This window comes from Vulpes lagopus, chromosome 17, assembly GCF_018345385.1.
Source record: "Vulpes lagopus strain Blue_001 chromosome 17, ASM1834538v1, whole genome shotgun sequence".
NCBI classification, from domain to species: Eukaryota; Metazoa; Chordata; class Mammalia; order Carnivora; family Canidae; genus Vulpes; species Vulpes lagopus.
In genome coordinates, this window is record NC_054840.1 from 24301929 (window position 1) to 24314135 (window position 12207).

The 12207-nt window shown below is 37.5% G+C and overlaps 1 protein-coding gene across 4 annotated transcripts in view; it reads right to left on the minus strand.

Annotated features, from left to right (window-relative positions):
• Nucleotides 1-12207, minus strand: part of VPS8 (VPS8 subunit of CORVET complex) — a 249364-nt gene that overhangs the window by 39365 nt on the left and 197792 nt on the right. For all 4 annotated transcript variants that reach the window (XM_041731695.1, XM_041731696.1, XM_041731694.1 and 1 more), the window contains one exon: nucleotides 11964-12129. In XM_041731695.1, the coding sequence (XP_041587629.1) occupies nucleotides 11964-12129 (166 nt within the window). The remainder of the gene's footprint in view (nucleotides 1-11963; nucleotides 12130-12207) is intronic.

The following is a 12207-nucleotide window of genomic DNA, read 5'->3' on the forward strand; positions in this document are numbered from 1 at the left end:
TTGAGAAGTCAGCCAGAAACTTCTGCTTGCTTGCTAAACAATATTTCTTCATACTTTGTTTGGAACTTATAATTGTTTAGCAGAAAGGCTGTCTGATACAGGTTACCCTGCCATTCCCAAAATTGGAACTCTGTATTACTTTCTTCAAATACTTTTTCTGTACAACTCCTACCCCTACTTCCTCCAGGTCTCCAATTACAGGTGTATTTTGCAATCTGAAGTTGTTCCATAGCTCACTGCTGCTCTATTCATTTCTTTCCAGCCTTTTTTTCTGTGTTTGATTTGGGATAATTTCTGTACTGTATATTCAAGTTCACTAATTGTTTCTTCTGCTATGTCTGTTAAATGGTTAGTTCCATCCAGTATGCTCTTCAGCTCAGACATGGCAGTTTTCATCTTTAGATTTCTATTGACTTTATAACTTCCACATCTCTATCAAATATGTCCAGTCTCTCTAGTTTCTTGAACACATGGACTATAATTTATAATAACTTTAATGTTCTTGTTTACTAATTCTATCATCTGTGCCATTTCTGGGTCTGTTTCAATGGACTGATTTTTTTAAAGACAATTTTTTAGAGCAGTTTCAGGTTCCTCACAAAACTGAGAGGAAGGTGTATCCAGAAATACTGCATACACCCTATGCTTCCACCCACACAATGCCTCCCCTGTTATCCACATCCCTTACCAAAAGGGTACAGTTGCTACAACTGATGACACATTACACTGACACATCACCATCACCCAAGTCCACAGTTTATATTAGGGTTTGCTTTTGGTGGTGTGCCTTCTGTGGGTCTGGACAAATGCATAATGACATATGTCCACCACTATAATATTATACAGAGTATTTTCACTGTCTGAAAAGTCTCTGTGTTCCATTTATTCATCCCCTACTCCACTCTCCTTGCTAGCTCCTGGCAACCACTGATGTTTTTACTGCCTCCATAGTTTTGCCTTCTCCAGAATGTCATATAGTTTATTTTTTCCCTCCTCTTTATGACTTGTATTTTTCCTGCTTTCTTGATCAAATGCCAGACATTGTGAATTTCACCTTGTTGGGTAAAATGCTTTTGTAATCCTTAACATATTCTTGAACTTTGTTCTGGGATGTGGTTAAAATGCTTGGAAATAATTTGAGGCGCCTGGCTGGCTCAGCCGGAAGAGCATATGACTTTTCATCTCAGGGTCATGAGTTCAAACCCCATGTTGGATATACAGATTACTACAATAAAAATAAACTTATGAAAGTACTTGGAAATAATTTGATCTTTTTCAGGTTTTGTGTTTAAGCTTTGTTAGATGAGATCAAGACAGCAGTTAGTCTAGAATTAACTTCTCCCCCAATACTAAGGTTAAAGTAGGACTTAGTACTCAGTGCTGCCTTGTGAAGTATGCAGTGTTCCAGGCTGGCAGTATTCCTGGCTCTGTGTGAATCTGGGGCACTGAAATCTCTAATCCTTCTGTGTAGTTCTGGCCTTGAGTGTACTATTTCCTCACACGGTGGACAGTATTCAACTTAATATGGAAAGTTGTCTTCTACAGATCTCTGGGGCTCCTCAGGGGAGCTCTCTCCTGTCCATACTCTGTTCTGTCAACTCCAGCCACCTTTGGTCCCTGGACTCCTGCTCTGTCTCCTCAGCTCAGACTGCTGAGCCCTGCCTCAGTTTTCCATCCCTGTGCCAGGGCTTGGAAACTTTCTGTGGCAGTATGCTAGGGATGAACCTAGCTAGGTCTTATGTTATTTGTTTCTCTTCTCTCGGGAGTCATACTCCCTCACTGCTGGATGTCCAATATCTTGAGAACCACTGTTTTGTATATGGTGCCCATGTTCCCCCAAGAAACTCCAAATGAATCCTGTCAGATGTTGATGTCCCTATATTATCTTCTAAAATCGAATTCCAGAATAAAAAAAAAAAAACCTCAATTCTGAAACCTATCTGATTTGTATAAGGGATTGCAGACTTGTAGTAATACGCACTCCCACTAGTAATGCATATAGTGTCTCTTTACATCCTTATCAATATAAATGCATATGTATTTTGAAATGTATGACAGTTTATTGTATATTTTTAAAAATTTGCCAGTTCAACTTTAAAAAATGGCATGATATTGCTGTGTTGATTTGTATTTCACTGGTAAAGTTGAATATTTTTCACATTTCACTGAATGATATAAATTTTTTTATTCTTTCTTAAACTTGAATTCTCTATTGCATTCAATTTTTTTAAATATATTTTTTAAAAGATTTTATTTATTTGAGAGAAAGAGATAGTTGAGAGAGCACAAGCAGGGGCAGTGGCAAAGGGAGAGGGAGAAACTGACTCCCCACTGAACAGGGAGCCTGATGCAGTACTCTATCCCAGAACCCTGGGATTATGACCTGAGCTGGAGGCAGATGTTTAACTGACTGAGCCTCCCAGGTGCCCCAAACGATATAGTTTTTAAATGTTATTTGCTCACATTCCCATCAAGTCTTTAGCTCTACACATAAAGACTAGAAACACTCTTTGGGTACTATTGTTATCCTCTGGTCTCCTGATGCAAGCTTTTTCTGGGTCAAAGGGAAGTGAGCCAATTTCCAGGGCGGTAAGTATCTGATTTTTAACCCACTCTGGCAGTGGTGACGACAGAGCTGCTCACAGAGATGTGGCTATCTATCCATTTCTTACAATCACAGTAAATGGATCATAGCAGTCCCTGGTTTGAAACCCTTCAATGTCTCCTACTACTTTAAGAATCAAAAGTCAACTCTTCAGCAGACCTTCCAGGCTCTTCCAGACATGGCCCACCTGCCTCTTCAACCTCATTCCTTGCCACCCCCCCCCCCCCCCCTTTAGTTTCCCTGTTCCAGCCACTCATCTATTTGCAGTTCCTAAACAAGCCAGTCCCCTTCTCAGTTCCTCTGGGCTTGCTGTTCTCTTGCTTGCAACAGTCTTCACGTAGCTGGTGCCTTCCTATCTTCCAGATCCTAGTTTAAATATCACCTCTGCAGATGGAGACTCCCTAACCAAAGTTGGTTTCCCCTCATGATATTCTTCACATAACATTCTATTCTTTGCCCTAATAGCACTTACAAGCTATCACAATTTGGAATTACAAATTTGATATAGTTTGTTTACAATTTAATTATTGTCTAGCTTTCTTCCTAGATGGTAAGCTACATAATGGTAGGAAATATATTTTCTGTTTTGGGGGGAGAGTTGTTCAATAATGTATATTTAGTCTCAAGAATATAGCATTTGGCTCAAATGAATCACTTAAAACTAGGATATAGTAACAATATTATTGAAAAATGAGCAAAAGTCTCCTCAAAGAGATTCATTTAAATTAGAATCATCTGTCACCTCTCTGTACTTCTAAGATATATTAACACTCATTTAACTTGTAAATTTAAGTTATAGCATACCCTTTTGAGAAATATTTCTATTTCCAAATACTGAAATTTCATTGTTTAGCATTTAATTTTCATCTAATATGTTTATAACGGGGAACTAACATTCTCTAAAAATGGACAAATGAATACAAGGCATTAATACCAGTGTTCCAATTTCATTAAACAGCCTGTAAACCAAATCTCTAATTTATAGTAGGAATTCAAACTAAATAAGCAATGGACAATAGTTAACAGAAAATTATGACCAGTGAGCACAAATAAATGTCACTTATTGAATAATTTCTTGGAAGTTATAAATATTTCCCTCTGACATTATTTGTAAGTCTACTCTAACAGATAAAACATTTTCTTGGGATCCCTGGGTGGCTCAGCGGTTTAGTGCCTGCCTTCAGCCCAGGGCGTGATCCTGGAGTCCCGGGATCGAGTCCTGTGTTGGGCTCCCTGCATGGAGCCTGCTTCTCCCTCTGCCTGTGTCTCTGCCTCTCTCTCTCTCTCCCTCCCTCTGTGTCTCTCATGAATAAATAAATAAAATCTTAAAAAAAAAACAAAAAAAAATTTTTTTCTTAGATAACTCTAAAAAAAACTTCAGTACCAAGAAAAGTATCAGCTTATTTAATTCTTTCCTATTCTGATTATTAAAAGATGAAGAGGTGGCTATATGTTTATTTCCAAGCTCCTTCTCCTCAGATATTTACCATTAGGAAAAAAGAAAAACAAAACCACTTTGGTATTTGACTAATGTATCTGCCTTTCTACCAACAAGAGATGATTTAGCCAACTCTGTAAAGATATCAAGCAATACATTATAAAACTTTCTTATGAGTCTCTAAATGCTGTTTTTTTAAGTTTTAAAAGGAACAGCAATTTTAATGTTAATGGCATATAAAATGTGTTAGCTTCGGGGTACTCAGTTGGCTGAGTGACTCTTGATTTTGGCTCAGGTCATGATCTCAGGGTCTTGGGATTGAGCCTCAAGTTGGGCTCCCTACTCAGTGAGTCTGTTTGAGGGTTCTTTCTCCCTCACCCTCTGTTCCTCCCTCCACTCATGTGCTCCCTCTTCAAAATAAATAAAAATTTTAAAAAGCGTTAGCTTATACCAGTTCTCAAGAATTCTAAGCCCTGTTAATAATATAATGTTAAAACTACAATCTAGTAAATATTCAGTTATGTTTCATTGAATTTACAGCATGCTGCCTGTTGATCAAGAATTATTTTAAAAATGAATAGCAAGTTAATTCCTTCTACTGCTCATCAGTGTGAATGAAGATGGTTATTTGCTACTATAAATTTAATAATGAAATAAGCAAAGAAAATTTAATAACCCAAGAAAAGTATTACATTATATACTATATAGGAATAACATTTGTTGAGAAAATACAGAATAAGTACTTCAGGTGAAATTAATTTTTCCAATGTAGTTTGTTGTAGGTAATACATAAGTGAAAGCAAAATAGAGAATCACATAGATTTGCAAGGTCTATTTGTGGATCTAAACATTTCAGATTGAGCTGTTGTAAAGCTGAGGCAAGAAGAGGAGATAAGGAAGGAAAGAAACTTGAGTCATTTTTCCCACTTATAAGAAATAAAAGTAGTTATTCCAGAAAAGAGCAGACTTTCTAGGGGAGTAACTCCCATCATGTCTGTGCAGATATGCTGTTGGGAAGTAACTAATATGTCACTTATTGCTTATATATACTGATTAGTTGTGCAAAACAGAAATGAAGTAAGGAGCACAAGAAGACAGGCCTTATCCAGCAAAACCATAATTTTGTGGGTAACTGTTGCATCTTGTTGAGCTGAAGTCAGAAACAGAACAAGTAAAAAATTACCACATTTGGAAAAGAATGAAACAAAAACTGATTTGACTAAAGGATCATGTTACAGAGGCAGTGAGAAGGTTCAAATGCATTCAGTATCTCCCGGGAGTAGAGAGCAACAAGTGGGAGCCGACAGCCAAACTCAGCTTGAAACAAACAAACAAACAAACAAACAAAAAAACAAACAAAAAAAACAAACTCAGCTTGATATTGGAGTCACTGAGCCCCTCGCCTCCTCTGTTTTCCTCCTTGTTTTGGTTAGGAACTTAATGACCATAGTTGATAGATTTTTCAAAGGAAATTAATTGAACAAAGTAAAACTTTCATGAAATAAAATTTAATAAAAGCTATCACATACATAATTAGCATTTTTAATTTTCTTGTAATTAAAAATGGAATGGCTCACACATGGTAAGAACTTTTAATTAGCAATATGGTATGGATGTATTTTAAAAATCAGCTTTACCAGGTTTCCATAAAGCCAGAATGCTAAAAATAGAACAGAGTGGAGGCAGGAAAACTGGGGGTGATGATAATCCCATACAAATTGAGTTCAAATACTGGTCTCCCTGGTCTGAGTTACATATAGTTCCATCAGCTGTAAAATAGGGAATATATCACTCTCATAAAATTGTGAAGATTAGTATAAACACATCTACAGCATATATATGATAAATTTCATTTTCTCTTTCCTTGTGTTATGAATATACTAGATCTTTTTACTGTCTTAGTAACAAAAATAAGAGACACAGACAACAAGAAGAAAATTGAAGAAATCCGTATGATTCGAGAATCACTGCTTCATTATTAGGAAGTATCAAAGATTTCCAAGAGGATCTGACCAAAAATCTGACTGAAGTTTCCTAAACAATGAAAAGGTTGAGTCATCTCTCCTCCCTTCCAGAATGGGATAGCCGCAGATAGCTTAAAAATAAAGCTGCCTTTGACATGTAGGCCCAATTTCAAGATAATTCCCCTTTTCTAGGTACTTCCTGAGAGAGGCAGGAAGAAAATCAGTGAAACAGATTACTGTCTTTGTTCACTGTATGAGGTGGATGTGGCTACAAGGCAACCAGGTTGTATAAATGGCTTCAAAATTCAACACCCATTTAGGAACAAATTCTCAGCCAAACACAGAATAAAAAATAACTTCCTAAAACATGATATAAAGGTTACACACAGAAAGTCTGTATTTAACATTATGCTTAATAATGAAAAAATGAACACTTTCCCCCTAAAATCAGTACCAGGCAAAGAAGTTTATTCTCACCATTCCTGTTCAACACTATACTGAAGGTCAATGCAATAAGGCAAGAAAAAGAAATAAAAGGTGTAAGATTGGAGAGGAAGAAATAAAAGTCCTTATTTACATATGATATGATTGTCTATGTAGAAAATACCAAAGAATCTATTTTAAAAAATACTAGTCAACAAAACTAAAAGACAACCTACAGAATGGGAGAAGATATTTGCAAATGACATATCAGATAAAGGGCTAGTTTCCAAAATCTATAAAGAACTTATTAAACTCAACACCAAAGAAACAAACAATCCAATCATGAAATGGGCAAAAGACATGAAGAGAAATCTCACAGAGGAAGACATGGACATGGCCAACAAGCACATGAGAAAATGCTCTGCATCACTTGCCATCAGGGAAATACAAATCAAAACCACAATGAGATACCACCTCACACCAGTGAGAATGGGGAAAATTAACAAGGCAGGAAACAACAAATGTTGGAGAGGATGCGGAGAAAAGGGAACCCTCTTACACTGTTGGTGGGAATGTGAACTGGTGCAGCCACTCTGGAAAACTGTGTGGAGGTTCCTCAAAGAGTTAAAAATAGACCTGCCCTACGACCCAGCAATTGCACTGTTAGGGATTTACCCCAAAGATTCAGATGCAATGAAACGTCGGGACACCTGCACCCCGATGTTTCTATCAGCAATGGCCACAATAGCCAAACTGTGGAAGGAGCCTCGGTGTCCATCGAAAGATGAATGGATAAAGAAGATGTGGTTTATGTATACAATGGAATATTACTCAGCAATTAGAAACGACAAATACCCACCATTTGCTTCAATGTGGATGGAACTGGAGGGTATTATGCTGAGTGAAATAAGTCAATCGGAGAAGGACAAACAGTGTATGTTCTCATTCATTTGGGGAATATGAATAATAGTGAAAGGGAATATAAAGGAAGGGAAAAGAAATGTTGGGAAATATCAGGAAGGGAGACAGAACATAAAGACTCCTAACTCTGGGAAACGAACTAGGGGTGGTGGAAGGGGAGGAGGGCGGGTGTTGGAGGGGAATGGGTGACGGGCACTGAGGTGGACACTTGACGGGATGAGCACTGGGTGTTTTTCTGTATGTTGGTAAATTAAACACCAATAAAAGTTAATTAAAAAAAAAATTAAAAAAAAAATACTAGTACTAACAAGTAAGCTTTGTAAGGTCAATGGTCACTAGACACAAGGTCAATATACAAAAAGTAAGTTGTATATCTATATTCTGGCAATAATTTAGAAAGTGTAATATAAAACAGTAAAATACAGAATATATCAAAGGTCATTATAGAAACAAATCTTAGAAACAAAATATTTAAGATTTACATGCCAAAAACTACAAAACACTGGTGAAATAAAAAAAGATTGAAATAAATTGATAGATATACCGTGTTGATGGACTGAAAGACTCATTATTAAAATATTAACTCTCCCCAAATTGATAGATCAATAGATCTACAACAATCCCAAAAAAATCCCAGCATGACTTTTTTGGGAGAAATTGATAAGCTGATTTTAAAATTTATTTGGAAAAGCAATGGAATTAGAAAAGCCAAATGTAACTAAAAGCAAAGTTGGAGAACTTATACTACCTGATATTCACATTTACTATAAAGCCACAGTACTGGAGAAAGGATAGATATATAGATCTATAGATCAATGGAAGAATAGAAAGTCAAGAAATAGACCTATACATACATAGTCAATGGATTTTTGACTAAGGTACAAAGGCAATTCAATGGATATACACATGCAAAAAAACCCCCCAAAAACACAAACACTAATCCTTATCTTGTACCCTATTAACAAATAACTCAAAATGGATCTGTGGTTGCCAGGAACTGAGAGTAGGGGAAAGCTTGACTACAAGGAGATATGAGGGACATCTAAGAGTAGGTGATAATATTACTTTATATTTGATTGTAAAGATGACTGTAAAACTTGTGGAAGGTAAATTTTACTGTTTGTCAATTATGTATTAAAACACGTAATTATATACATAAAACATAATTCTATTTTTTAAAAAAAGGCTTTTAAAAAGGGCATATTTTAGCTGCTGAGGACTGTCTAGAAAGAAAGAAAACTTTAATTAGTAATATCCAAGCAATCATAGGTATACAATCACAAGTTGGTTTATGAATAGGATGTAAAAGAGGAAAAAAACTAAAATGCCCCAAGACGTGACTTAAGTATTTACATAAATAATGGTTCTTCCATCTGCATTTGGATTCAGCTTGGAAACATGCTGGATATCACAAGACCTGTCTTTCCTTCCCTAAATACAAATAAGGAAGCATTTTTGATGATTATTTAATAAAATCTTCAATCTGGAAACCACACTGAACATCTTTACCTACAAAGTCCTGCCAAAGTCTCGTAATTCAACAATTCTTATTCTCAAGTCTGTTCTTTGTTTATTGCTTCCTATCTCAGTTAATGGTACCATCATCCATCAGTTGTTCAAGTAAGAAATCTAGGTACTATTTTTTACTCCTCCCTCTTACAGCCCCATCCAACAAATTTAGGACCAAGCTCTGATAATTCTCTGAAATATAACATCTCTGCTATGAAGCAGAAAAGAGCATGGAACTAGAAGTTGCATGTGACTGGATGAGAGCATGAAAAAAAGAGTGGTCTGAGATGCAGCTGATGAGGTTGCAGGGACCATATTAACTATTTTGATGTTTGTGTACATCTGAAACACATCTCAAATATGTAGTATTTTCTCCATCCCAACTTCTATCATTCTAGCACAAGTTACCACTTATTTCCTCTAAATAATTTCAATATTCTTGGGTCTCCTTACATTTGTTCTTACTTCCCTTTCAATTCATTTTCTACACTGCAGATAGAGTGTTCTAAGAATACTTCTCTGGAGGGATCCCTGGGTGGCGCAGCGGTTTGGCGCCTGCCTTTGGCCCAGGGCGTGATCCTGGAGACTCAGGATCGAATCCCACGTCGGGCTCCCGGTGCATGGAGCCTGCTTCTCCCTCCGCCTGTGTCTCTGCCTCTCTCTCTCTCTCTGTGACTATCATAAATAAATAAATTAATAAATTAAAAAAAAAAAAAAAAAAGAATACTTCTCTGGAAAAAAATGCTATTCCGATCAGATAATCTTCCTTCCTTAAAACCTCACAATATCCTACCTGTTTCTGTAGCACAAACATGAAAGTAATTAATATGATTCCTTTTTTACCACAGCAGCCTCACCTCATACCACTCACTCTCTCATATTCTTGACCCAATTATGCTCAACATCTAGTTTCACAGCAGAGATGCTATGTTTTTTCTATCTATATTGTTCCCTGGGCCTAGGGTATCTCTCCTTCCACCTATCATTGCACTTAAATTTGTCTAGCTTACTTCCCTTTTCCCTTAAGGGGCAGCTAACATGACACTTCCAGGAAGCCTTCCAAGATTCCCCACATTGATTAAGTCTACTCATTATCTGCTCTTATACAGCATAGTTCATCTGCAAATACTTGTGGCATAATAAAAAAAATATATATTTGGTCTTTGTCCCTGGTTTCTGGTACATAGCTCTTTAAACTCTTAGAATCTCTGGAGTGGTTAGAGTGCCTTCTGTATGCTAAAGAGATGACTAGTGTCCATGGACCCCTAGGTAGCTTCAGGTTGTGAACTTTCAGCTCTACCATCCCTGTCTGACCTCCCCCCTCAATTTTGGGGGAGGGGAAAGGGCTAGAGACGGAGTCTAGTTATCAATGGCCAATGATTTAATCAACTGCGTCTATATAATGAGACATCTGCAGAAACTCTGAAATAGCCAGGTTCAACGTTTTGAGTTGGTGAACACACTGAGGTGGTGGGAAAGGACATGGAAGCACCCTTCTCCCCTCCATACCTTGCCCTGTGTATTTTTTCCATTTGGCTGCTCCTGACTTGGATCCTAAGTAAATGTAAAGCATTATCCTAAGTTCTAGGAGTTATTCTAGTGAATTATCGAACTATTGGGGGGCTGATCACGGGAACCTCGGAATCTGCCAAGTCAGAAGGGTGGGTAACTGCAGCATTCCATTTGCAACTGGTATTTGAAGTAAGGGCAATCTTGTGTGAATGAATCCTTAGGCCTGTGGAATCTGACGCTAATTCCTGGTGGTTAGTGTCAGAAGTGAATTACTGGACACCTAGCTGGTGTCCAGGGTATTGATAGAATTAGTGTCAGACTTGGTGTTGGAAAAGATTCCACATATTTGGCGTCAGAAAGAACTTGAGAATATACTCAAAATTTGTTCATAACTTCACTGATCATATATCCTACAAGATAAAATGTCTTGTCTACCACTGTATCCCTGGTACTTAGCACAGTACCTGGCACATTGTTCCATACACACTGGATGAATGTAAATGAATGCCTACCACCAGAATATACAAATTCTGAACTGGAAGAAGCTAACCCAAAGTTCTTTTCTGGGTTTACTTCTAAAACAGCGCTGAAAGTTGATGAAACCATGAGAAAATCGACAGGTTCAACTTTTCACTAAGTGATGTTAAGGCCAACTACAGGGAGGGGGCCCAGGAAGGATTGAGAAACAGCAAATGTGACACTTCTTCTCACTCTGAAGAAGAAATAAATTGAGAACAGAATAATGATCAAGTCATAGCAGCTAGCAACTGTTCCTCCTCTACACTGGGCCCATTGTGTTGCCACATTCCGTTCTCCCACAAGTTATTAGGCAGTAGAGTTCAACTGCATTACTGCTTGATTAAGAAGAAGAAAATAAAGGCTGTAAAATGAACAAAAGTTGTGACGTCTGGGTGCCTCAGTTAAGTGTCTGTCTTCAGCTCAGGTCATAATCAAGCCCTGCATTGGGCACCCTGCTCAGTGGGGAGCCTGCTTCTCCCTCTCCCTCTGCTACTGCCCCCTGATTTTGCTCTCTTGCTCTGTCAAATAAATAAAAATCTTAGTAAAATAAAATAAACAATGTATCTACTCCATTAGTCAGACTCCAAAGGCAATGAAAAATTTTCAAATGAACACTATTACATGAAATTCTTTAAAGAAAGTCACCCAGCTGAGAAAACCATGTACAGAGCACATGTGTATTTACTTTGTCCACGGGCCCCATTTAAGAGTGACAGCTCTGCACACTTTAGCACACAGGTACTGTTAGTACTACAGCATTTGTACTTGCTGTCTGTCCTCTTACTCTGTTAAAGGGTCTTCAGTGGACTCATTGGTGTACATTCGCCCTGTTCAACTAGATCTTAAGCTTTTTAAGGGCAGAAAATGTCTACTCTTGCTCTTAAATCCCTGTTTTTCAATGTGGGGCAAAGAGGAGAAGCTCTTTAAATACTGAATAGGGCTGAAGAGAAGAGGTCATGCTCTGGATACCAGTGAGTTAAATTTGTTGAGGCCTACAAGAAAAATGAGGCCAGGCCCAAAAGACATTGGTAAGAAAAGACTAACTCCATCCTGATGTGAAAACAAGTCTTACCTGTGATGAGGTTGTCTTTCCCTTTTTAATTTCAGATGAATTTTCACTTAGTTTCCCTCCTTTGTTACTTGAGCTGCATTTGTAGCATGTCCATCTTGTTTGCCCCTCAGTTTCTATGGTGCACTCTTTGTTTTGCAGACAGAATGAGTGATACAAATGGCCACAGCTGCAAAATGAAGGCAACCAATTTGCACTTTTCCTTATTATAAAATCCACAAACATATGTTATGTTAGAGTGTATTTA